At 40.0% G+C, this 27,098-nt stretch overlaps 2 protein-coding genes across 11 annotated transcripts in view; one reads left to right on the forward strand and one right to left on the reverse strand.

The window, feature by feature from the left end:
• Nucleotides 1-19,612, reverse strand: part of Mier1 (MIER1 transcriptional regulator) — a 52,339-nt gene extending 32,727 nt beyond the window's left edge. For 2 of the 10 annotated variants that reach the window (XM_032901371.1, XM_032901397.1), the window contains exons 1-6: nt 19,234-19,612; nt 18,109-18,209; nt 15,480-15,553; nt 6,477-6,501; nt 6,309-6,345; nt 2,104-2,249 (exon numbers count right to left, since the gene is read on the reverse strand). In XM_032901371.1, the coding sequence (XP_032757262.1) occupies nt 2,104-2,249; nt 6,309-6,345; nt 6,477-6,501; nt 15,480-15,553; nt 18,109-18,209; nt 19,234-19,588 (738 nt within the window). In that variant the 5' untranslated portion in view covers nt 19,589-19,612. Of the gene's footprint in view, nt 1-2,103; nt 2,250-6,308; nt 6,346-6,476; nt 6,502-14,311; nt 14,447-15,479; nt 15,557-18,108; nt 18,210-18,932; nt 18,952-19,233 lie in introns of those variants that run through there. The other 8 variants (XM_032901379.1, XM_032901405.1, XM_032901448.1 and 5 more) reach the window with 8 other exon arrangements.
• The window catches only part of Wdr78 (WD repeat domain 78), a 75,539-nt gene continuing 67,968 nt past the window's right edge, over nt 19,528-27,098 (forward strand). Inside the window, exon 1 of the mRNA XM_032901459.1 lies at nt 19,528-19,633. Coding sequence (XP_032757350.1) covers nt 19,587-19,633 — 47 coding nt within the window. The 5' untranslated portion in view covers nt 19,528-19,586. The remainder of the gene's footprint in view (nt 19,634-27,098) is intronic.

The raw sequence follows: 27,098 nt of genomic DNA on the forward strand, positions 1-27,098 counted from the left end.
TCCCTTATCTAACCTCTATAGATTTAAATTAACATTTCCTAAAGAAGAAAATAGCAGTGACTGACTACTCTGTTCCTTTCAAAGACCGTTCCTGACCTCCAGTACAGTGAGAGCCTTTGTAATAGTCAATACGCAATACAGATACCAAAAATAAATTCAGTTCTCTGGACAAAGTTAAAAAAAAAATACATAGGCCCTGTGGATAATGCTAGTTTTAGTAACTAAATGATCCAAACAGGACCCTGGCAAGATTTAACTAAATGGTATCAGGATTCCTTTCAAATCCCCAACTAAATTCTGACTATATTTAATTATTGTACAAGAGTAATACCCTCCATTTTTCTCTATCTATAAATACTAGCACTGTTTCTGCTATAATTTTCTTTATATATTAGGTTATACATATAAGTTTTATTAGAGAACAACAGTTTACCTTATGAAATTAATGAAGGGCATAAGTATTACCTACAGATACAAATGTGCATGAACTATGGTGTGAAATCAAAGCTAAACTATACTGAATAGGATATAGCATTTTCTAATTAGCATACAGGTATGGCAACACCAAATCCAGAGAAGGCAGAGAATCCAGATCCCAGAGTGCCAGCCAAATAAAACTCAAAGCTGGAACAAATGAACTAGCCCAAGAATAAAAGCAGTTAGTAAGGTACAACCTAATAGGAGGTTTATGGTAAATGGAAAAAGTCCTATCAAGCAGTTGGTTTTATAGCCAAAATTAAGAAATCTATATTTTCTTTTAATTATAGGAGATTGAAATAAAAGTTTAAACTTTAGAAAGGTTATTATAGATACTGAATACAAATATATTAGTAGGCATATAATAACACATGAAATAGGAAAACCAATTAGAAAGTAGTCATAATAGTCTAGGATAGAAAACACCCAGTGAGGTAGATATGAAGCAAGAACTGGTCGGAGGTATTTTAGTGGAGAGGAGTGACAGGCTTATTTATAAACTTGATGCTGATCATGACGGAAAAGGTCTTCCTAGTTCCAGACTTAGGCAACAACGTAAATAAATAAATAAAATTATTTTTTAAAGTGACAGTTTTTTATAGAAAGAACAAGTAATGAGGGAATACTAAATTTTGTTTTGAATGTATAAAATTTTAGAGGTCTAAAGGAAAAGCCAAATGGGTAAATGAAACCAGAAATATTAATGCTAATCCAGAAGTACAACTAACAAACACCAAGCAGAAACCATGAACTACAAAGTCAGGTAGTTTTTAGACTTGGTGTGCATGTGGCTCCAACTTGCTCTGTGCACACGTAGACCAGGAGTGCACCCTTGGGAGATCTGTTGTACTTAGTGAGCACTGCACATTCTGGCGCAGCTGACCTTCATAATACATCTGAGCAAGTCTCTAAGAGAGACAAGAACTGAAGTATAGGTCTGGCACCAATAATCAAAATAATATGTAAGCCAGGTGTTGGTGGCACATACTTTTAATCTCAGCACTGGGAAAGCAGAGGCAGGTGGATCTCTGAGTTCCAGGACAGCAAAAGCTACACAGAGAAACCATGACTTGGATAAACCCAAACCCAAACAAACAAACAAACAAACAAACAAAAAACCTAAAACAAAACAAAACAAAAACCTGAAGGTGTAGGTGAAAAGAACATGTAGAGGACAGCGGAGAGAAAATGGAGAATAGGAAAAGTCAGAGAACACAAATGAGAAAAATTCTCCAAAATGAAAAGTACTGATTGGACCATAAAGGCCAAAGGTAATCCTGATAGCCAGAGACAAGACAAAATCTAGAACTTTAATTAAAAGGAAACTGATGGCATTTAGGGTATCTACTCACCCTGAAGAGGGTAAATAAAATATGCAATAACTGAAGAAAAAGGTCCCCGAGAGAAAATTTAGGATTCTTTCATAGCTCATTTCTCACACAGATGTATATTTTACCGAAAATTACTTGAATTTCTTTATTTTATCCATTTTTAAAGTCTCAACTTCAAATGTTAAACACCCCACCTACGGTTATAGCAAAATTTCCCACATAAACAGAGCACCAGAGTCTCCAGTGACCCCCTCTCCACATGCTGCACAACTTCACCCCAATAAAGGCCATTTACCCTCGCAAGATCCTCTATTTCAGAACTGAAGTTTGTCTCTCCTTCCATCATTTCTTCTTCTTCTAATGTTCGCTCATCATCAAAATCATGAACCAGCATGTCAGCTGACGGATCAAACTCATGGTCCTCTGACGCTGCTGAGCCCCCTAGGAGAGAACATTTTCAGATGTATGGTAAGCCAGAGTCAGCCATCCTACCAGTACTATTTCAGTATATATGCATTGTTTATTTGGGGCTAGATGAATGTCGAAAAGGACCAGGAAAGACAGACACTGTAAATGTTTCTGCTTTAAAAAATTACCTTTACTCATGCCCACTCGCAAAAAGCTCTTGCAAGAAATTGCCATGGGTCACCTCTATGTTCAGTTACATTGGAAAAAAAAAGGGTAGAATATTGTAACTTAAAAATGTTGCTGTGATCTTCTAATCAGGAAACTCACGTTACAAAGAAAAAAAAAGCTCTATCGAGTTAAGAATGGTCTTTTGTGTGGAGGGAAGAACAAAATGAAAACAATTGTTTGATCACCAGATAAATGTTTGAGTCACTCTGGCGACAGAAAATACAATCATCTATTACAGAATAAACTTTAGGTCAATGACAGGTTGCATACATTACAGTGGCTATGCCACACAGTCTAGGTGTGTGGTAGGCTTTTAGAGGTATGCTGATATTTGTATAACCACCTGAGTTTATCAATGTTGCTGTTAAGCAACACCTGACTATCTAGTGAAAATGTACGTTACATCACAACAGTACCTTGAAAACATGTTTTAATATCTGAGTCGTTATCTTGGACTTATGCAGCTGACTTTGATCTGAAGTTAACTCAGAGGTTATAAGAGTAAAATGTATTAAGACGAAATATACATTGTTTATCAAAGGCAGTTCAAATAACTCAAAGAAACTGTATATTCTAACCAATATTTAGCCTAGCTGGGGGGCAGGGGGAATATTACTAGAGTCAATAGGGTTACCCTCAAATGGATGGGAGAAGTGGGAACATGGGTGTTCTGTAGGTGTTTCCCACACTGATTACTGCCAAACCAAGACTTCAGTCTGCACAGGCACTGCTTGCTTATAAACTAGTGTGCCATGCTCAGGGTTGCATTAACACACAGGCCAGCATCCGTGTCTAGCTCTGTTTAAAAGAATCAGTAAGTAAAATGAAGAAACCAGGGCATACCAATGGATCTAAGTCCTTTAGTCAACTCTCACATTTTCAGAACCATTTCTTTTACTATGTGCCAAATAATATGCAAAATCATTTGACAAACATTCTCAGTCCTGAAGTAGTGTACAAGGTAGGTACTATCCCCCACTTGAAACGGGGAGTGGGGGATGCACGGCTTAAGGAATGTAAGCAGCACTCCTAAACACAGGACCAGCATGGGCAGCAAAGATGGAGCTGAGTCCTAGCTACAACCTTAACTACTGCGCTCCAAACTTCCCCTAAGTCCTCTACACATTTTGCGTCTAAAAACACTTAAGGAGAATCTATACATGTGTGATCTGTATACCCTTACAGGAGGAAAAGCACATGGCAGACAAAATGCTTTTTTTTTTTTTTTTTTTTTTTTTTTTTGACTAGGGGACCGAACCCAGGGCCCTTCTTGGCTGCTAGGCAATAGCGCTCTGCACCGCTGAGCCAAATCCCAACCCGACAAAATGCTTTTTTGAGAAGTGTTTGAATGCTATTCAATTTTATTTTATACTAGATTTTAATGATGAGCTATTAGTCATTATGCAAGTTTCAGAAGGACTTATAGAAAAGCATCCTGTCTTAATTTCTTACAAGAGACTCTTTTTTTTTTTTTAAAAAAAAAAAAAAAAAAGATTTATTATATGTAAGTACAGTGTAGCTGTCTTCAGACACACCAGAAGAGGGCATCAGATCTTATTACAGATGGTTGTGAGCCACCACGTGGTTGCTAGGATTTGAACTCAGGACCTCTGGAAGAGCAGTCAGGGCTCTTAACCACTGAGCCATCTCTCCAACCCACAAGAGACTGTCTTAATTTCATTGGTATTCTAGCAGTTGAACTACTACATAAGAGAGTTAGCATGAGAGCATAATTTAAGGACCATTAACTTGGAGTTTTGGTCTTATCATCTTTTTTTTCACTTTCCTGAAACCTTTCTTCTGACATTTAGCAAACAACAATGACGTATTCTCACAGAGCAAGCTACACTTTTATTCACCCTTGCAGACCGAAGACTCTTCCAAAAAAACCAAAAAAGCTCTATTACTAGAGCTGGAGAGATGGCTTAGTGACTTGTGCTTTTGCAGAGCACCTGGATTCAGTTTCTAACGCCCACCTTAACTCAAATTCTAGAGGATTCTTATGTAGTCTGTGAGGACATGTGCACAGTACATGCATTTATATAGGCAAAACACCCACCCACACACCAAAATTACATCTCTATCCCTCTCTTTTGGATATTATTAACCTAAGCACAACACGATTCTTATTGAATATGGATATTGCCAAAAATCATTACAACTTTAGTACCAAATCATGAATGTCACATTACTTACCTGAAGTCTTTATCATTTGTCTGTCATCATTTATGACAGTTCTACCTGAAGGCCCGTAACCTCACTCCCTTACTATACTGAATGCTGAAGTGTAAATGAGCTTCTCTTTTTATTCCAACTTCTTTCCCAGATACATAGCACATATAAGCTTGTAAATTTAACTATTTTGATGTTTGTTTGATTTGAGTTCTTACTACCTTATTTGTATGCAGCAACTAAACACCTATTTATTGTCTGCCAGATGCTAGAACCTTTACTGGGACAGTTTCCAGAGAGAGAGCTCACTAATAAGGATATCTTTTGCTTCCTACAAGTACTTTGCTATGGAGTTAAATCACTGCTTTATCATCTACTTTTGGACTACTAAAAGGTATCATCTTTTCAAAGGCATAGAGGTAACTTTAGGCTACAGTGTATCATGCTTACCTATTTAATCACTTAAAAAACAAAAACCCCTCTCCTCCTACAATTCTTACATATAAGGATTTTGTACTGTGTCTGCACTTTGAATGACACTGACAGCCTACAAACAAGTCATTTAGCACAGTTGTGCAACTATGACTGCCAGCACTGACTTCCAGGTACAGATGCCATGAAAAGCAGGACAAACTTTGACAGCTGAGCATCTTTTCCCTTAAGGCCTCTATCCTTAATGCTACCAACTTCAGTAACTCTTCGCAACTGTGCACAGCAATAAATGTCCCTCCTGTTAAAGTCCTGGTATCTATAAACTTACAGACGAATGCCTTGAAAAGAAAAATCTAAAGACTAGTGAATCTAAATATTACATAAATAGACACTAGAAACCAGTAAAATTTATTTCTGTGGTTTTGAAAGAAAAAACAGTGGAAATATTTCCATATCCCACAACCAACATAGTGATATAACACTTTTCTGACCTCAGATTACTTCTAACTCCTACCATCCTGAACTCATTTATAAACCACAAAGTTAAAAAAGTCACAAAGACCAGTTCGCTTTACTCGGGCATACAGACAAAGGAAGAAATTTTTAGCTGATATGAAGATAAAGGCAAACGTAAAGTGAACACTCGGAATATTTAGATTGAATCCAACCTCTGGAACATAACAATTTATGTCTATAGAAAGCACCCAGGTTTATTAAAAGGACTATTCATGTGAAGTGCATAAAAAACTTTCTAAAAATTACAATACAAATGTCGATTGCTTTAATATTCAAAATTCAGCAACATGATGTTACACTTTTGCTAAATATTTAATATGTGAGATATTTTCAAACAAACTCCTCAGAGGGCTCCCTTCAGAGGAGTACAACAATGTGTTCAGTATTGAAGAGAGAATATAAAAATCCTACTAGACAAACAGGTAAGAGTTATACAATCTACCATCCTCAAATCTAAAATCAAATCCTTAAGTTTACAACACCATTCCTGCGCTGAATGGCTGGCCTACTTTTTTCACTATGCCCCTCATTGGTAAACGTGTCAGCAGTTTTTTCTCAAGTAAAATGTCTTTAAGCTAACTCCTTTTCAAAAGTATTATTTCATATACTTTCAATTAAATAGCAATTTTAAACTGTAAGAAATTTACACATATGGCAATTGAGAAGAGTGGAAGGGAGGGAGGAGGAGAAAGGACAAAGAGGGGAACGAGAGCCCAAGCAGGAAGATGGACTCAGCAGCCTCACCTGTACCTTCATGGGCAGGCAAACATTTCATCCATTTCTTTTTCCCCAGAAAAAAAGCAGCATTCAGAAGAAAAGCAAGTCAGATAGCAGTCTAGCTCCTCTAGACTTTACGTTAAGAGGACAAATGTTAGTCAAACAGGATTATAAAAACACATAAAAAATACTTACCTGGACTTGAAGACTCAACAGATGGCTGAAGGGAAAAGAAAACAAATTAGCATTTTTGTGTAGCATACCTTCATAAACACTGTAAGAACTACCTGACTAATGACACCAGAAACTACAGTAAGTTTTAATGTCTAATTTTTCATATTCTTTCCCTTCCATTATGCTTAAACCTGAAAGAAAAACCTGAAACATTTGAAACTTGATTTAGAAGCAAAAACAGTAATATAGAATTAATTTACATTTTAAAAGCAAATATAGTCCTCAAAATATAGGTGAATTAACAGGTATGATTTTAGATCTTAAAATCTTTAAAATAGCTGTTCTCCTATTTATACTGAAATAACTATACACGAGTTTGCTAGCAAACGGTCTCTAAAGCTTAAAAAACAATTGGAAAGGAAGAGGGAGAAAATCCCACTCCCTTACCACCATGGTACTAGGGAATGAACCCAGAGCTTCAGACGTGTACATGCCAGGCAAGTGTTCTACCAACAACTAGGTTCCCCTCCGCCTCTAGTGAGGTAAAATCTTTCTGAAGTCCAGGCTGGCATCAATCTCAGCATTCCAAATGCAGAGCTTACAGGTGTACAGCACTAACCACACAATCACTGTGCTGCTCACTCAGTAACAGAACCATAAATAGAAAAACATGAAGATAAAATTGGTAGCAACTACTTTAACTAACTGCTGCTAGACAGTGTGGTTATTTTATCTCAATTTAGCTAACTTACAATTATAAACAAATCATCTTCAAACATGAATTCCTTCTAGACAAATCCAGTAACTTGGGAGAACTTAGATGCCAATTCACCCAGAGCTACGTATGGATGTTGTGAGAAGGCAGAAACCATGAGCATTTTAAGAGTTATTTCTTCTACTAAACACAACAGGGCCAAGAGGCAAAGCAATAAACAAATGGAGAAAATGTTCAGTTTTCAAGAGCCAGGGATTAGACAGATCTGTGTGAGGTATTTTAGTCCCATTTTGAAAGCTGCCTACGTCATGTTCTGTCCTAAGTGCAGCATTCCAGATTCCAGTAGTGATCTACGTTGGCTTCTTTTGAGGCACACTTTGCACAGGTCCAATTTTACCTCTAAACTTCTGTAAAAGAATAATTCATCGCTTCGGCATGGTTTTCCTAACTTCATCAACAACCCCTAACTCTGAGGCAGTATCATGCACTTCCTATACCACACCATCATGATTTAATACCATGCCAGAACAGTCAATAGAACTTAATTTGGTCTCTCTGATGGGAAGCTGGAGAGCAGGATGCTAGCAGAAAGAATACTATAACCATAAAAGGGCAGAGCTACACAATCCTGACATAAAATGGGTGTATGCACCACACAAATTACCCAGCAAATAAACATCTTAAAATCTTCATCCCAGCTATAAATCCCAACCTTTGGACCATTACACCACTATTGGCTTAGTGACTTCATGCGGCGCCAAGTTGATCAGTATCAAATAAAAGTCTCATCACACTCATCTCCATTTTTAAGTAACTGTCTGAAACAAACAACCACCACAAGTTCTTATGGATTAGGATTCAAAGAGAAACCCACCAGAACATTATTTTTTAAAAAAACATTCCAATAATGTTTTACATTTTTCTGATTTAAAAAAAAAAAATCTTTCTGAAATCAAGCGTGGTAGCATAGCTTTAGTCCTAGCCTCAGGAGGCAGAGGGGCAGAGCTTGGTGAGTCTGAGACCAGTCTGGTCTACAGACTTCCAGGCCAGCCAAAAATATACAGTGAGACCTGTCTTTGGTGGGGGAGAGGGGCTTGGAGAGGGGTTTCCTAACAGTAGTACTACTGGACAGGGAAAGGTTTAATGGAATTAGCTATTATCAATAATGGGGCACTGAATATGGAGGCTGCATATTTCAGTTTGTAAGAAACCTCTCACCAACAGTAATAATACCATACTGATGAACATTATCAGCAAATAGTTGCTAGCTTGACGTTTTGAAAAGGCTGCAAATACTTTCTATTCCTAAGGGGCCTACCTATGTTTAGAGAACTGGCACCATTGTTGAGTACAGGGAACTCCACTTAATGTTCTTAATTAAGAACACAGCTCTTAATGTTCAAAGAGAACTAATATTCTGTCAGACATACTGGGCTTGCTAGAAGGGTAGTATTCACAAACTGGAAAGGGTCAGGACATGCTAAGTGTCTATACATTTTATTACTTTATGTTGCAAATAAAATTTTATCAGTTTAAGAGAAGGGTGAGATTAGTTTATTGTAAGTTAACTGCATCCAATTAAATCATTACCTGCTGAAAACAAGCATTTTAAAAGCTCTTATTGTGAACAATACTTTTACTCAATTGACAAAAATGAACCTTTTGAAATGAACTTGAGTTTAATATCACAATACATTGGTTTCAAGAATAAGAATAAGAACATTTTTATAAATGAAGAGAACAGCAGAATTTACACTCATAGTGCTACCCATTCTCAAATGGAATTATCTTACTTCATTCATAAATGTGGCATCAGCACCTCCTCTGTCCACTCATTTCATACAATAGTAAGCTTGGGTCATGCACTGAAAAGACTATGCTCCAAGGCTCATCTCTCAAGGTCCCTCTATACATCACACCTCTAAGACAAGGACAAACCTCTCTGCTCTCTTTTCTTTCCTTGTTACTTTCTATTTCTAAATCGTTTTACCAGCTCAAAGCAGGTTTAAAATATAAAAACAAATTGGTATTTATCTTGCTCAACAGTTATGCTTCTTTAGGAACTAGTATCCTTATTTAACCATCTTCACCAAGACAGGCTAGATCACTTCCCTTTCAATATTTAAAAAATGTTTTTATGAACATAAAAAAGAACTAGAGGATTAAAAGGTCCTTAAAGTAAACTCAAATGTTATTACTGTAAAAAATACGAATGATTGTAATCAGGGTATCCTTTACCAACTTCAACATAGCCTACCATTATGCCTATAGGCATATATCAAGGTATTTGTGTGCACGTATGCTTGTGTGTGTGTGTATGTATGTGTATGACTTATTACCCTAGCTTGTTCAAAGCAAAGAGTTGGGTAAAATTTTTAAATTCATTATTTACATAGTTTAGAAATGATACACAGCTCTTCCAAGTAACAGAACACCATGAGTTTGTAATAAAATGACAAGACAAATTATTGTGTTTGGGATAAAAGAATGGAGAAAATACTAAAATATATACTGGGAGTTTAATAAAATCAGTAGTAACAGCTACATCCAGGGAATGAGTCAGGAAGCAGATATTGCTTAATTTTTAATTGTTTTCATGCATTACTCATTCTTTTTTAAAAAGAAAATAAGGACTGTCTTGTGGAATTCTATGTCTTTTAAAATCTTTTTAAAAACTGGTACTTTTAACTATTTATCAATTATAATTTTAAAAAGTTAGTCTTTTTGGTCCATACATGTTTAAGTAAACTAGAAAGCATTAACACTAGGCGGAGGACATCAAAGATAACAACAGGCTGAAAAGAGAGCAGGAACTCTACTAAACTGCTCCAATATGCCTCCCCACTCCACACCCGTATGATGCTGATAAGGTCGCCGTTTTAACCTCAGGGCTTCAACCATGTTCAGTTCTTTTGTGCAATTCACTAAAACAGAAAACTCTAATTTGTGAGTCAAAAACCAAACCTAGAAGAGACTAGATAGAATATTAGTATTATTTTTACAAAAATCATGTTCAAAGATTCACTATATTTTCAATGCAAAAAAAAAAATCTTAGTGACTTTGCCCCTCAAAACGATTTTATCACCATTTCTTTAAGTGTTGCCATCTCTTTCCTAGGAAGGTTTTTGATAAATCAGATACATAAAGAATGGAGGAACCAAGCAAAGAGGGAGTGAGGGCACCAAGATGCACACCAGTGTCCCACACTTTCCATTCTGCTCTCCTCCATGTCACTTAAACTTGTCTTTCCTCTCAGGAATGCCATTCTGCTGGAGGCACTTGAAGGTGATTTCCGAAGAATCATTCCGAAGAATGGCATTATGGAAGATAAGTACCAGGAACCCAGAAGTCTGGGTTTGGGACCTCATTGTTACAGACTGTTACAGAGGACAAGTGCATAAACACTGATCAGTTTCATTTTCTCTATGGTGAAAAGCTTTACATTTCTTTAAGTTCCTTTAAAACCTAGGTTCACTTTCATTATGCACTACTCAAAATGTGGCCAAAGGGTAGGCTAAGTTTAATATTGTTTTCTGACCTGCGTTTTTACATTTATGACTGCAGGAAAAAGGCAATGCCAGCTGGCATGAAGCTATTGCACGGTCTCTCCCTACCTCACCACACACACACTCACTCACTAAAAAAGTTATACAGAAAAGCCCAAGCAACGGTTAAGTCACAATGAATTCTGAAGCCACCAGCCACCTGTTAATCTTTTGACACCATACCATGCTTAATCTGAAACATCAAGCAAGAAATTTTTATATAGCTGCTTATTTCCATAAAGACATACTTATGCTTCATTGGCAGTGTTTGCATCTAAATTATATGGGAAATTGATTAGTTTCACCAACATTACTTTAAATTAACTTACTTCTTTTATTTCTTTCACCTAGGTTATTAAGTTATGTTATGTTGGTTCTTAGTCCCACCAAATTAAATATTTCAAAACTATCAGGCATCACTGGAGTTCCTATTGTGGACAGCTTTGAGGAACAAATAATAAGCAAAGAAAATGGAAAATCACCAATATAGACAATTGCTTACGATTTTAATTCACTGCTATGAAAGAGGGGAAACCCTGAAGAGAAACAGAACACAATTCAATTCCTTAAAAACATACAAACCAAAATCCAAGTAAACTCAAATAATGCTAAGCAAGGAATATAGGTCTTGTTTTATTGTTGTTGAAAATATTTAAATTAATACATTAAGAAAGTCCATTTAAATATTTTTTTAGAGACGTGAGGTTCAGGTGAAAAAATGATCTTAAAATGTACTGTGGCTTTTTTTTTCTTTTATAATCCATGTATGTTTACATACTATGAAATTTAAATGACAAAATTCTTGTTCCCAAAGGTCCCTGCACCACACTCTTTAAAAAGCCCTAAGGATCAACCATTTCTTCCCCTTATATTTTTTTTCCTTCTCACTGACTTTGTAAAACTGTAACTACTCTGTAATTTCCTCCCTTTTAGTATAACTAGGAGAGCCTCCTTCAATAACCTTAGATTAAGTAACCTTAAGAGATAATAAGCACTGAGAAATATTACCAAAAAGAACTACAGAAGGGGAACATGTACTAATTCTTCTGTGCACAACAAATTCATTTAATGTTAGACAATTGAAGAACCACTAAATATAGACTTCCTGTAAGTTCACAAAGATGACCAGATCCGTATAAAAAAGAACTGCTATCTATTCCAATCATAATTAATGCCAGTTATAGTTCACAGATCAAGTATTTTTTTTTTTTTTTTTTTTTTTTAGAAAAAATAGGATCAAGATCATTCTCTGAAGTGGAGTAGAACAACATAATGTGAGCAGAATACCTAAGCTTTGGTCTGAAGCCGTTCTTCTTTAGTAAGCCTCAGGTCTCCCTACATTTACCAAATAAATGGACACGGCCCCAGCTTATCCTAATCAAAAGCACAACAGTTCAGAATGCAAAACGTGAACTGCATACATCATAAAGAATAACTCCATGAACAGGTTATACAGAGCTAAGACGTTTTTAACCAATCATCTCTCCACCATTTTTTTTCAAAATTACTTATCTAAAAAAAACAAACAAGAAAAACCCAAAAACCCCTCAATTATTAAAAAACTGAGACAAGGAAAATTATAAATTTACTTTTCATCTATTTTGGTATATTTTCGTTGACACATGAAGTTCCTTCACTCCTTTAAGATTATGAGACCCTTGGGTTCTATCCTACACAGCCAAAGCAAAGAGCAATCTATGAACAACTTAAGAATATAAAATATATAACAGGTCATTAAACAATGCAATGAAACCAAAAGTCAAGTCCTAAAATTGACCCATCAGGTGTTCCTGCAAATCTTAATTATTCTCTCTATGGAAGAGCAACTTGTACAAGAAGTGGACAGTGTCGGCACACTCCTTCAATCATCACAGTATTGCAGTCCCCTTTCATTAATAAAACAAAAAAGTGCACGCTGCACTCAGTTTTTTGGTGACATTTCTTTTGAGGCCACAGCACAGCAGCGTAACAACTACTGCATCTATGCAGTGGATTTCCAGCAAACTCGAGTCAGGGAAGGTTAGCTGATAAAATGCCTGAAAAATCTAGCTATACACTCTACTTCCTCTTGGAGTACAGGAGTCAGATCTCACAAACATCAAAGCCCAGGGAGGGCTGATGGATCACACCCAGGCACATTTAAGTGAAGTAAAAGTAGTGCATTCACTGCTCATGTCTTGCCATTCTTTAACTGAAAACACACCTAATGCATTTAGCTCTAAGCAACATTAAGTCTTCTCAATATTGGCAGCAAGCAAGTCCTACAACCAAAAACTCTTCTTCCCTTCGTAGCAAAAAAAAAAAAAAAAAAAAAAAAAAAAAAAAAAGACATAAATATAAAGGTCATTCTATAACAGAAGCACAAGTTAACACCCTAAAAACTACTCCAGGAAGCTTGACTGGTACAGAAAAGGCATCATCTTATGTTTCTGTACTCCAAGGCTTAAGGATATTATGCATAAACAAGAGTAGCCACTATCTACTTCATTTAGCAAATGAAGGAGTAGAAAACTGAGAGCTAAGTGGTAAATAAAATCAAATACTTCCTCAATCTATTTTTGGGCGCTCTTGACAGAAAACCATGAAGATGTTTAGCAATCTTACTGCTTTATTAATTAAGTATTTACACGACTTGCCTCAAGAGAGATCCAAAAAAAGTCCAAGTATAACAATATGAAACTCGGGGGGAATAAATAGTAACAAAATTCACTGATTAAAAATTGAACAAACCACAGAACTGATGACTTAAAACCAGACACAATATTAAAATTTCCTACAGCACATTCTAAGATCTAATTACACCTAAAGCAGCTCGCCTACCAATCTGAGAACACTAACCAAGGGAACTTGTTTACTAGGAAATGAAGCTAAGACTGGGGAGGGATGTGGCTCGGAGGTAGAGCGCTTGCTTATCTGCCTTGCACAAGAGCCTTGGGTTCTATTCTACAGCAGAGGGACAAGAGAAACAAGAAAAGTTTTCTCTAAGAAAAGTAAAATAAAAGGTAAATAAATAACAGGCACCTTTGACTTGGAAGTTTTTAGTTTTTTCAGGAGCTATAGCGTGGAAAAGAAACTTGGAGGTTCTGACAGGGGACCGAGTCCCAAGCTTGAAGCTGGATAGGGCTTACTGGGCTAATTTCTCCTGCTCATCTATCCACTATCGGGAAAATTACTAAATTAATCAAAGGTGTGTCAGCCTGCTCTCCCCCCCGCCCCCCCACTTAGACTGCAGGTCAGCAGTCGCGGGCTGGGGTGACGCGGGCTGGCGGGAGCAGCGACGTCTGGGCTCGCGAGGGAAGAAAGTTCGCGGGAGCAGGGAGAGGAGTCCGCGGGCCGCGCGGGCCGGCCGGCGAAGTTGCGCCAAGGGCGGCTTCCGGACGGGCGCCCTCGCCTGCTCCTCACTCAGCAGCCGCCTCCCAACTGGGCTCAAGTCCGACAGAGCCTCTGCGCCCAACTAAGTTTCAAGGAGCCCAGCCCAGCCGCCCCGCCGGACAACAGGTGGGCAGCGGCGCCGCAGGCCCGGCCCCGGCAGGCCCTCACCTCCTGCCCGCAGCCCTCCACCAAGGCCCCGCCGGGGAGGGGCGCTCGTTCTTACCTCCGCCATGTTGGCCGCGCCACCGGGTCACATCGCCGCGGCGGGTCGTGGCCAGAACCCGGATGTGCGCCTGGGCCGCGGGGCTCCCGCTGCTGTCTCCGCCGCCGCTTCGGCGGGAACGCGCAGGAGCCGCCCGAGCGCGCCACCACACCCCGCTCCGCCCCCTCGCGGCGCGGGACGGGAGGGGAAGAGTCCGGCGGGCGCGCGCAGAGCAGGGAGCGCGCGGTCCCGCGGCCGCCGTCCCCGGGGAGCGCGCGAGGGGCGGGCCCGGGGCAGTCCGCGCGCGAGGTCCGGAAAGGTCCCCTCCGGGTACTCACGACGGGTACTCACGACGCCGGAGAAGAATACCTCCTATTCTACCGGTCGGTCACTTCTGAAGTGCTTTTATCAGAAAAGAGAGGTTGCTCGGACGCGACAGCAACACGAAGCACGAAGCGTGCTCTGACAAATACTTCCCTTAGTGATTCCCAGCAAGAAAACTCCAATTCCCACAAATCGGCAATAGCGCAAAGATGAAGAGCAGAGAACATTACGTTTTCCTCACTTTTTGTGATGCCAGTAGCAACACAGCTCTGCAAACGGATGAATTTTGCACAACTACACAAAAGTTTCAAATGTAAAGTAATGCTCTTCGATGGCTAAGCCTACATGACTGCATGGAGACAGTAGAAAGTTTGTTTTACTGTACTGCTAAATGGCCTTGAGGTCCACACTGATAATGGCCAGGGACGATGATTTATCCAATTTCCTAAAGTAGATAATTAAGGCAGATATTAAAATGGGCCGTAAGTTTAAAGGTTTTTTTTTTTGTTTGTTTTTTAGGGCCAGCGTTTTTTTCCGACATAATTAAGGCTTCTTAATGCAGTTTCAAAAAATGACTACCAAAAATCAATCAGTTAAGTGATACTCATTACGTCTAAGGAATGTACCATGGTTAAAAATACATTGCACAAATGTGTACACACAACATCATACTTATAATGCAATATGGGAGAATGCTGATTTCTGAAATTATTTCTATTTCCTTAAAATTCTAGATTCCATCAAGCCTTTTCCCATTTCTAAACACTGGACATGAACCTGACAGTCTTAAGCCCAATAACAATTTGTGCATGAATAAACTGCATGTACAGGTATATGAAGTAGCTGCTAAGTGAAAGGACATTACCTTGTAATTTGACAGGAAAAGAATCCAGAGACAGTCTGTAAACCAATTAAACATAAACATCTGATGCACATTTTCTACTGAAAGAAAAGCAAGGGAAAGAAGAGAAAGGAAAACTTTAAGGTTCCCAAATCTACAAACAATTCTTACCATTAACTGCACTGTATAGTATTTTCACTTTATTTTAAAGATTATTATATAAGCTTTCTCCCCCCACAAATTCCTGGAGGGAAATAAATATTTTAGCACAGATACAGTTTTATTAAATTGAGGCACTACCTTGGACTTTTAAAATGTCAGTTCTTAACCAAATAGTTCTCACTGGATGAAAAAAAAAATGAAGACAAAAAAATCAGTGACTGTGTGGGGGCATGGAGTGGGCACGGGTGAAAATAATAAAGGGCTCAGAAGTAGCCATACCATGGGGATAAAAGAGGACTTTCCACTAAAATATGAAAAGTTAATATATGTGGATTTTCGCTGGCCACTAAAGGGAAAACTGGAGTATTGTTATATTTTAACACTAAAGTACAACTTGCTTTAGTCCATTGGGTCTTTGATTCTTCAGTTAAAACATCGACAAAAATTTCAACTGTGATAAGGAGTAGACTCAAGATTCCTTAAGCTACTTACTGACTGAGCCCTCAAAGTCAAAAAATCAAGGCTGTAACATTCTGAATGGGTACTTACTGTTAAATGCCTTTAAGTTGATTATTTCCAATCAATATTATTACCTTTATATGGCATTATCCTTTGTAGGGGAAAATTCCCTCTACGTATTCCCTCTTAGAAAAATAAAGTGTACTGCGGTGTTTCCTAGACATTCTAGAGATGAGGAGAAATAGCTCTAATCCTGTAGGTCATACATAATACATTATTATTGAGCTCAGTATACTTGCATTTCATTCTCTCCACAATCCCATTGTTCAGAGTCTAAGAAGCCACTTTTAGAGAAGCTATGTCCTTCTGGAAACCCTTCCTCGCCCTTTTGGTATGGGTAACAATTCACTGCCCTATCTTTGTTAAGTAGGGTCTGCCATCCTCAGTCTGCTAAGATCTGTCAGTAAATTCTGCTGACAAGCTTTTCTGCCTGTGTTTACAGACTTCCAGAGACTCACTATACCTCTTGAACAGGCTATCTACTCTTTTCAAAAACAGTCCAAATGCTTGACTCATTCCTCCCTGCCTTAAAGGCTAAAAGTTAGCTTTCACCCACCATTCCTAGGTCTTCAGCACTCCGCATAAATCCATGAGGCACTCTCTTTGTACTCATAAACACTCAAAATTTATACTTAGGCTAACAAAAAAGAAAACAAAACAAAACAAACAAAAAGGCATGTGTCTGAAAGCAGGACATGGCAGAGTAAAATGCATAGGAAAAATTCACGAATAACCTGATCGAAATCATTAGAACTTATTAGTGTGACATCCAATCCACATTACTTCTATTGGAGTTCTATATTAAAATGTTTAAGTTAAACTAAAAAAAAAAATGTAGCAAATTCCAACTTTTATGCAAGGTTTTGGTTTCTAAAGACAAAGTAAAAAAGAAAGATTAGGCCTAAATAAACCTAAGAAGTCTCCTTGTTTTGAGGAAAATTAGTATTAATTTTTACATTAATCTATTCACAACTATTCTCTCCAGTAATGTATTTTTTATGGCAATTACTGAATTCTCAATGCAAACATAAAATGAGGGCTTGGTGTATAACTCAGTGGTAAAATACTTGCCTAGCATATGAGGCCCTGGGTTCAAGCTCCAATACTCTAAAAGCTATTAAACAACTTATAGAAGCTATAAGGGACATATGTATGACTGTGTATGTATGCGTGGGCATGCATGATGCCCACATATGCATACACTTCATAAACACACTCTCCAGAGATATCTAGTTGCTAACAAATATACTGAGGATCATTAGACTTCAATTAGTACTTGGATCAACAAAAGCTACCTTGACAACTGACATTTGCCTAAGATGTACAGCCTTTTATTCAGCACCAACACCTGATTCAAAAAACTAGTTAATATATCTGTGCTATATAGGCATATCTGTTTATGCAACTCAAAGTGTATCTCTTAAAGTACATCGAGAAATATATGTAACATTTCCAAGTCCACGAGTCCTCTTTGGAAACTATTTTCTGAACTACGTCCTAAAACTGTTCTGTAGAAATAGAGCCTATGCTGTATTTGTGAAGACAAAATACACAGAATTGTATTCTTCTTCAATGACATCTGAATTTATCTTGACTTTACTGGGCAGACTACAGGCTGCAAAGCACAGCAGCACATTAAATTTGGAGGCTCCATAACTATGCAATAGAAATGATCTTTTTGTTAGTTCTTTTATTAATGCCATCCTAAAACACAGAGAAACTTGGGTCTTCGAAGCACAGTTTGGGTTTCTTTCATCATTTTTTCATACAACTTCATTCAGTGGTCTCATTTTATCAATATCTGCAAACTTGTTATAAATCTTAAGCGTTGCTGATGTTACTTTTACCCTAAGTCTTGAAAGGGTTGGCCATTAGCACTCGTACCACACTAGGACAGACAACAATCATGTTTTTATTACATGAGGGAGTTTGCTCTTGCCCTCCCTTCATCTCCAATTGTGCCCTTGCCTACCAGCATCACATCCGTCTTGTCTGCATTGAACCTCAACCAGTTGGTTCTTAACCACGTCCGAAACTCAGCCAGGCACTGGGAGAATCGAGCCACCACACCATCTGGATTAAAGGAAAGAAAGCCTCAGTAGCTACGAGACAGAAACAGTTACCTCAGGCTCACTCATTCTCACATTTTCAAAAGATAGGTCTGAAAACCAGTTCAACCGCCCAGTGGCAATTTCAGCAAAAAAGAAACAAAAATTGAGTCCTGCAATTTATAAGCAATGCTAAAGATTACAAAGACCCCAATAATTACATTTCTGTATTTCACCCATGATTTGAGAAAAGTCTAGTCAATTCCGGGTCATCTCGGCCTTAGAAACCTAGCTGGTCTTAAATTTGCCTAAAGTCTTTGCAAAATTACAAAAATTGGTTTGATAGAAAAAACTGAAGCCCTCCCATGGAGTGGGGGGAGTGACTTGCCCAAGGTCACACAACATGCAAGGACCAGAGATGGGCACCAGGCCAGCAAGCATCTACATTACAAGCTAAAAGAATAAGGCCACTCGTGGGGGGACAGGCACAGAGAGCGCCTGATTCCCTGCAATGCCGTCTCTGATTCTCTCGCCCCTCTACCTTCCTCCGACAACGGCAGGTTGACCCAGGTTGAGCCTATCACCTCAGGGGATGCCAAGAGAGCCAACCTCAACTGGCTGGACAGCTAGGGAAATCAGGGGCACAGAGGTGGAGCCACGGGGGAGTGGCCAGGAAGCCACACCCCTGCCGTGGAGCGAGGGCCGACCGAAAAGGGCGGGAGCTGGCCTGCCCGCCCCACAAACTCACTCCGCAGCGTAGTCCCGGCGCGCCGCGGAAGCAGCGAAGACTCGCGCCGCCGCCGCCACCGCAAAGGCCGAAAGACCGAGCAGGGGCGGGGCGAAAGCTGCGCGTGCGCGCCAAATGGCAGCGCCTCCGAGCCGCCAGCCCTCCCCGGACACTCGGGCAGCCCCGCCCCGGAAGTTAAGAGTCTTCCGGGCGGCGCTCTGCCGTGGGGGAGGGGAAGTGGGGAAAGGAGACTGCGAGCGCTTCTGGGGCCCTGGTTCCCGATCGAAGGATGGGTAAGATGGTTTGTGGAGGCTGCACTTACAGCCGCCGCCGCTACCGCCGCCTCCGCTGCTGCCGCCGCCGCCTGGAGACGCCCCATCCATCCGCCTGCAGCCCGGAGACTCGCAGCCTGGGAGGGGCCTGGGCCGCCCGCCTCCTCCGAATCGTCGCCCGAGCTTCCTCCAGCTCCACCAACCCTCTACCCTCCCCTCCGCCTCCGCCCTCCTCCCCAACCTCGAGCGGCCAGCCAACCGCGCGGCCGCTTCTTGAGCCAGGCTCTGCGGTCGCCATGACGCCCGGCAAACATTCCTGAGCTGCTGAGGGGGCAGTTGGAGTCCGGGCACCGCAGAACCGCTGGGGAAGGGGCTCCCAAGCCCTAATCTAAGAGTCGCCACCATGCACAGCTCTCCGACGAGCACCCGTAAGCAGACCAACTTCACCGCGTAAGTTCCGCACTCGATCCGTGGCCCATTCCTCTAGATTCTGGAGACAGCCCTTCGGTTTGGAAAGGGGTTCCCAACGCATTCGATCCCGCGGAGCCCCCAGCATCTTCGGATCCTTTGGCTTAGTTCGGTCTGTGTAAATCCCCCGGGGTTTGTCGAAAGCCACCCTGCCTTCTGTTTCTTCCAAGCGCTTTTGCTTGTATTCTTTCACTTGAGTCTTTCAGCTCCCAAGCTTTCTCGGTGTGTTTTGGCTCCTTGGTCTCTGAGCAACCAAAGCTAATTTTAATATGTACGCCTGCAGAGGATTTTTTTTTTCATCTCCTTCTGCCAGCTTGCCTTAAGACTCTTAACTGCTTACTACTTGCTGCTAAGCCAGGAGAAAAGACCAAAGATATGTGGACTTATGTGGCATTGAACTTGCAAGTGGCTCCTTAAATGTCCACTGAAATATTTCCCATTCTCGAACATTTCAGTCACTTTGCGGTCTTCCCAGACCAGCCACATCTTTTCTTAAATCCTCTGCTCGGCGAATCGTTCGCCATCTGAACTTTCTGAAATTTCTAGGGAGAGAACCTCGTATTTGCCCTTGAGTGTAGTACTCAGCCTTTTAGCCATGCTTCACCAAAAAAAAATAAAAGCACTTTCCAATAGCTGACAACAGTCAGTTGATGCTTTAGTTGTTAACTAGTCCATCACCAGCCTTGATCTAAATGACCACTTAACTGAGTTTTGAAATGCTTCAGTTAGCTAATGGGAAGCCACTCATTCTTCAATCTTCACGAGGTTCCTGGCTAGTTTCTGCTGGTTTGTTTGTTTAATGTATGAGTGTCTATTTGTGTATATTTAGATCTAGGTTCTTTTCCCCTGTATAGCCCAGGCTGACATGGAACTGGTTTGAAAGTGCTGGGATTAAAGGCTTGGACCACCTGGCCTGGCATTCTTTTTCAAAATAGTTTACCAATCTGTCCCGTTTCTAAATATATGTTGCAGAGTTAGGTGGCTCCCCCTCGTTGTTGCCTTGTGCCTTTCAAAGTTATCTAGACACACGACTCAAGTTTTCTTCTCTCTTCAAGATCTCTTTCAAGAAAACAAAACGGAAGCAGTTAACACTTAGAAATTAATAGTGTGCTCAAAATTCATCCTCAGCGCTGTATTTTACTGCCCCTTTGTTTCCAGTACACAGCCATTTCCAGTTGATTAAACTGCAGCCTTGCACTTCCTCGGGTACTGCTGTGCAGTGAGGGCCACTTTCATTCTCGCTATGCTGTGCTATCCAGACCTAAAAACTTTCCTACACGTCTTTCTGCATTGAAATAGCTGGCTGAATAGTCTGCTTGCCAGCACCCCCTGTGTGGTTGGCTGCTCAAAACTTCCTTAAGCTTTTCCCTTTCCCTCTGAGTAAGTGCCCCATTCTTCCAACCCCCCCTCCGCCAGGATCTGGCTTTGGATTGTGCCATTTGAGTATGACAGTAACATTCCCCAGCGCACACGTATCCACACCAGGAATGCTGTATTCCCATTTCCAACCCTTAGAATTTACTGTCCTTTGGGATAGTATATGCCAGATCATCTCAGGATTCACTCATTTGTGTCAGGTGTCTCCATGTGTGAATAATAATTATTTCCCAGCGTCAGCTTCACCCTTACTTTATGCTTCAAGTTTATCCCTATGAGAATATTATATCCTCTAGGGTTTTTTCCTTGGTTTTTCAAGACAGGGTTTCTAGAACCCACTCTGTAAAGTAGACTGGCTCTAATTCACAGAGATCCACCTGCCTCTTCCTCCAAAGTACTGGGCTTGCAGGTGTGCTCCACCACTGCCCAGCTCATAGTGTGTCCTCTTTTGCACTGCTGTAGACCCCTCCTAGGATGAAGAACGTCTTTAATACACATTTATTAACTGAATAAGTAAGTAGATACATATATATTTGTTACTGGTGTTTCTTGCCCAATTTCTCTTTTGCCTTATGGAGATGTTAAAGTGAAACTAAATTTATACAAATTAAGACAAAACCAGTATAACACATATAAATGCAAAACAAACACAAAACAACCATGGTTTTCACTTCTAAGAGGATAGGAATGGTTTCTTCTGGAGCTTAGTGTGAGTGACACACATTCAAGTTTTCCCAAATACCAGGTTCCGGTGAGGTAAATGTCTCATGAGATTTGATAATAATGACAAATCATAAATCAAGGCACTTTTCACGTACACTGGTGGGAATGGATGATGGTAGGTTTCAACAGAGTGGGGAACGTTCTGTGATAGCCCTTGGGTGCTATTTGATAATATTCTTAAGGCCTTTTGGTTGGTGGAAATCAGTGGTCTGCCAATACATTCCACAGGGTTCCACCTGGATATGGTAGGCCTGAAAAGGCAATTGAGGGGCTAAGGGTAAGTAAGTAAATCGTGAACAGGCTCTGTACCTGAAACATTCCAACCTCTCCATAATCATTGGGATTTAATCTGTTAATCGGCCTTTGTAGAATGTTCAGTGTAAGGTGTGGCTTCTTTCCCAAAACATTAGTTTTCATTCTCACAGTAGCTGAAAATATTAGAAAACTCTTTGGGAATTTAAAAAATGGTATTCATAATAAATGCAAAGATAGGCTAGGGTTAGAGATGGTGAGCTACCAGAACTTTACCTGACCAAAACAAAGTGTCAACCTTAGTTATTGCTCTAACTTACTGTTCTCTCTCTCTCTTTTTTTTTTTTTTTTTTTTTTAGAATTTGCCTCTAATTTTATAAAATATTTCCTGAAGTATTTACCAATATTTTGCTTTCTTTTTTTTCCACATTGCAATCTTGCTATTAGTTTCACAAACACACAGTCTCCTATTGTGCTAAAAACAACTGTTAACTTGCTCTTTTTTTCTCTACTCAGTTGTTTTATTCTAATTCCTTACATATTCTCACTTTGTTGTTTATTATTTGAGTATTCAACTGTTTATTGTTATAATTTAAAGAGTCAGGTGTGTTGCAAAGACCTGACAATGAGACTGCCTTTCAGAATGAGCTGTCCTAGAAAGAGCCTCACTACTGGTTGTCTGGGGGAGTATGGGAGGGCATGACTGGGCCTTGAAGCAAGGGAACATCAGAAGATGTAGAGTATCCTACACGGGTGCAGCATGATGGGACTTTGAAGGAGAGATGGAGAGAGTATTGAACTTGAGAATCTCAGAAAGAAGAGATGGTAGCTATTTATAGCATAGCATGAGTCCTGAAGAAATTAGCCTTCAAATCCCCAGGGCAGAGAGATTTCTGGTTCCCACAGGTTTCCAGAGAGCTAGACAGGCCCATACCTCGGTATTTAGCCAGGCCTGCTGAGCCCTCACTAGGAAGGACCGTGAACTTAGCCTACAGACTCAGGGCCACTTATGGTTCAGTAGGCTTTATTATTCTACTGTGTCCAAGAGAGAACTGAAAGAGGGCAAGGGAGGGGAGATTGTGCTGACAGTCATAGCAGGAGCAGGCTAGTTCTTTGTCCTAACACACAGACTGCTTGGAGGTCTGCTGTGATGGAGAAGGGCAACAAGATCATCTATTCTTGCATGTTATCCATTGTCCCATTTAGAACTCCAAGCATATTCTTCTCAATGCATAGCTTTAACAATTCCAAAATAGCTATCGTATCTGAGTCTGGGTTTGTCATTTTGTTTGTCTCTTCACACTTAGCCTTGCCTTTGATGTGCCCTGGATTTTTGTTGTTGTTGAGAGTGAGATGTATCATTGAATTCGAGTGATGAGGAAGTGAGCTGCTGAAGGTGTTAAATGTCTAAGGTTTGTATGCCCTCTAGTATCCTCATTTGGATACGCTTTGTTTGGTTTGGGTTGGTTTTGTGTTTTAGGTTTCTGTAGAGACTTCCTAAATTGTGTTAGCTTTGCAGTTGTTTTATAGTCCTTTGTATTACAGAAGCTCTACTGTTGTCCTGGGAAGAGACTGTTCTATAAAATGACTAGGTTTTGGTCTCCTACTGGGCTCTTGTCCCTGGAGTGTTAACTTCCTGCCTCTACTTCCCAAAGGCTGGAATTACAAGTGTATACCACTATGTTTGTTTTTCAGCATAGTTTTCCTCATTGGATAAGAGGAGATGGCTTAAGTGGAGCTAGAGTTAGAATACTTTTCCCCCCTTGTGTGTGTTAGACCTTGATGACAAGTTGCTTCAGCTCTGGTAAAATGGCATAGGTACCTGGTAAGGAGAACAGGTTTCTCTGGGTGTGTGAAGCTACTTTCTATCTACCTGGTGAGTTTGTGAAGATAAAATGAAAGTATGCTGGCTCCTTACAACTGTTTCCAGAAGGTTTTGTTTTAAGCTAGCCTCTGCTCGTTCTTGAGTAATCAGCCAGTTGTCCTTTATGTTTTCTGATCCCTGACCAGATCAAGTGTTGGTTCTCTGGAATCTGTGGTCTTTTTTTCTGGCATCTCCAATTATTAGGGTACCCGTTTGCCCTGTGATCTCAAGTGTCTGATGGTACTGAAGAGAAGTGGTGGTTTTCTGTTAAGTCTTTCTGTGAGATCAAAAATGATGTTCAAGATCTATAGGTGATGAAATGGAAACATGAGTAAGCCTCTTAATGAATAGTTAGCTCTTGTACCCTGTTGTCTTCACTGTTAGGAAGAAGCCGTCAGAGGTCCTACACTCAGTGGTTTAAACTCAGAAGGGCATCAGGGGGTTGGGGAGGGCATCCCAGTGGATGAAGTGCTTGCTTAGCATGCATGCAGTCCTCAGCAGCACATCAACCAGGCATGGTGACGTGTAATTCCAACATGTGGGAGCTAAACACAGGAAGCTTTGCAGTTCAAGACCACCCTGAACTGGAGATTCTGGCTTTTTAAAAAAAGTTACAGAAATTAAACAAAGCAAAACAAAAACAAAGTCTTTAGTCTCAACATTTGGGAGCCCAGCCTGGTCTCTATAGTGAGTTTCAGAACAGCTAGAGCTACACACGGAGACCCAGTCTCAACAAAAGAAAAATAAACAAACAAACAAATAAATAAAAATGGTAAGTTTGGCGTGATCTCTTAATTGTCTTACTCCGACCCTTCCTGGTCACTTTGCACCTGCGGCTCTTACATTACCAGGCTCTTGGTATCTCTGCATTTACCTCACTGGTCACATAGCATCTCCATACCTTCCCTTCCCCTGAAATTCCCACTACTCTGTATTCTCAGCTGCTAGCAGATAGCTTCACCAGGTAGTCACTAATATCTAGACAGGTCCGCAGTAACTCCCTATTGTGCTTTAGAAGTAAAAACTACTCAGTCTAGTTCTAGGGAAAGACATGGATCAATTGACATGTGCCTACAAACTATGGGATTAGCTTAGCATTTTGCTCACATGGCTTTCTATATGTATCTTGGAGTTTTACTAAGAAATGAATTTCAAAATAACAGATGTAAAGATTTTGAACTTGTAAATATTGTTCAATGCTATCATGTCCTATCCACTCAGTGTCAGTCATTTTAAGAGGAACCAAATTTGTGTACATGTGTGTTTACATTTATGTTATGTATGAGAATACTTGAATCCTTTTTCAATAAATGCTTTTATTCTTCAAGAACTTGATACATTGTATTTTTTTTTCTTTTCTTTTTTTCGGAGCTGGGGACTGAACCCAGGGCCTTGCGCTTGGTAGGCAAGCGCTCTACCACTGAGCTAAATCCCCAACCCCGATGCATTGTATTTTGATGATACTCACCCCACCTCTTCCCCTTACCTACTGCCAGTTCAAGCCAAACCTCCCAAGTCTCCCTGTTCCCCTCAACTTTGTCCTTTTTTTGTTGTTGTTAATTTAATAACCTATTCACTCTTGACTGTACTTTCCATGTGTGGGTCCGTTCACTAGATTATAGGTGATATATTAGGAGCCACATCCTTGAAGAAAACATGCACACAAATTCAATCAGCTGTCATAGCATCTCAGCTAGAATGTTGACAAGTTTGCTCTTTTGCAGGCAGCTATTGCTGCTGTGAGTTCATGAGTGCAGCAAGCCTGTGCCGTCCAGATGACACGGTTTTGCTCCTGTCCTCCCCTATCTCTGATTCTTACAGCCTTTCCACCTCTACTTGATGGTCTCTAAGCCTTGGGGAGAGTGTGCGATGCAGGATCCCATTTGTGACTGAGCAGTCCTCAGTCACTTACTTTCTGCTCTTGGGCTAGTTGTGAGGTTCTGAGCTAACTGCCATCCATTGCACAAGGAAACATCTGATGAGGTCTGAGGGTTTCACCCATCCTGGTTCAGGACTGGTCCTCTCCCTCACTGGCATTGCTTTAACCCTGAATCTTGGTTCAAAAACAATAGGGACCCCGGAGAAGCAGTCCTAAAAACCATGATTACTAAAAGGACATATTCTTACTGTAACTTCATTAAAACTAAGATTAGCATTGTTTTTATAATTTAAAACTAAAAAGCCAAATATTGACTTATCTTAAACACTAATAATCTGTTTATGAAAGGATTTTTAAAACAAAGTGGGACTGGGGAGATGGCTCAGAAGTTAAAAGTCCTTGTTAGTCCTGCAGCAGACCTGGTGCTGCAGTCACCCAGAATATAAGTCTCAGAGAATCTCTTACACTCTTGATCTCCTCTCTGCTGACCTCTGTGGGGACAAGGCACATAAGGTACACATACATACACTTATCCCACTACTTGCAAAATAAATCTAAAGGAAGCTTTAAAAGAAAAGCCTATGAGATGAGCCTATGAGAAGGCTCAGAGGGTAAAGATGCTTGCTGGTGAGCCTTATGTCTGAGCTCACTCCCCAGGACCCTACATGATAGAAGAAAAGAACCGACTCAGGTAAGCTGTCCTCTGATCTCCACAGGTGTGCCATGGTGTGTGAGGAAAGGCTCATTATTTGGGATACTCACTTGTTAATGCATCCGAAAGTGAATCTCACCCAGCATTCTTGAGGTTCCTGTGTGTGCCCGGAAATTCGAGAAGAGGAATCCGAATTTAGTTCCTGAAGTTGTGAAACTGGAGTGTCTGATAGTCTTTTTTTCTCCAGGCAGTGACATCTTTTATCTTTCCACTGATGAAATTATCTGGATTTCATTATCTTAAGGAAAAAAAATCTATAGCTAGTTTTGAATTTTTAGTTATTAGATTTCCAAATCTCTTTTAATAGCATATTATCCTTTTATAGATATGATTCATATGGCTTTTCCTTAATTTTTCATAGGACATTAAGAACTTATAATGAGATCATGGATGTTTTCCAAAACTGATAGATCTTGGATGAGTGCCAAAATTTTAGTTAATTTTACGAATTAGTGTCATTTGCTTATTTAATTGGCCAAATTTTATAAATAGGTTAAAATATTTGTTAATTTAATTGAATTTCATGATCACTGTATAATTTAGCAAGAATACCCTGTCTTGGGGTTTCCATTGCTGAGAAGAGAAACCGTGACCAAGGCAACTCTTGTAAGAACAGCATTTAACTGGGGCTGGCTTACAG

Source organism: Rattus rattus, chromosome 1 (genome assembly GCF_011064425.1).
Source record: "Rattus rattus isolate New Zealand chromosome 1, Rrattus_CSIRO_v1, whole genome shotgun sequence".
NCBI lineage: Eukaryota > Metazoa > Chordata > Mammalia > Rodentia > Muridae > Rattus > Rattus rattus.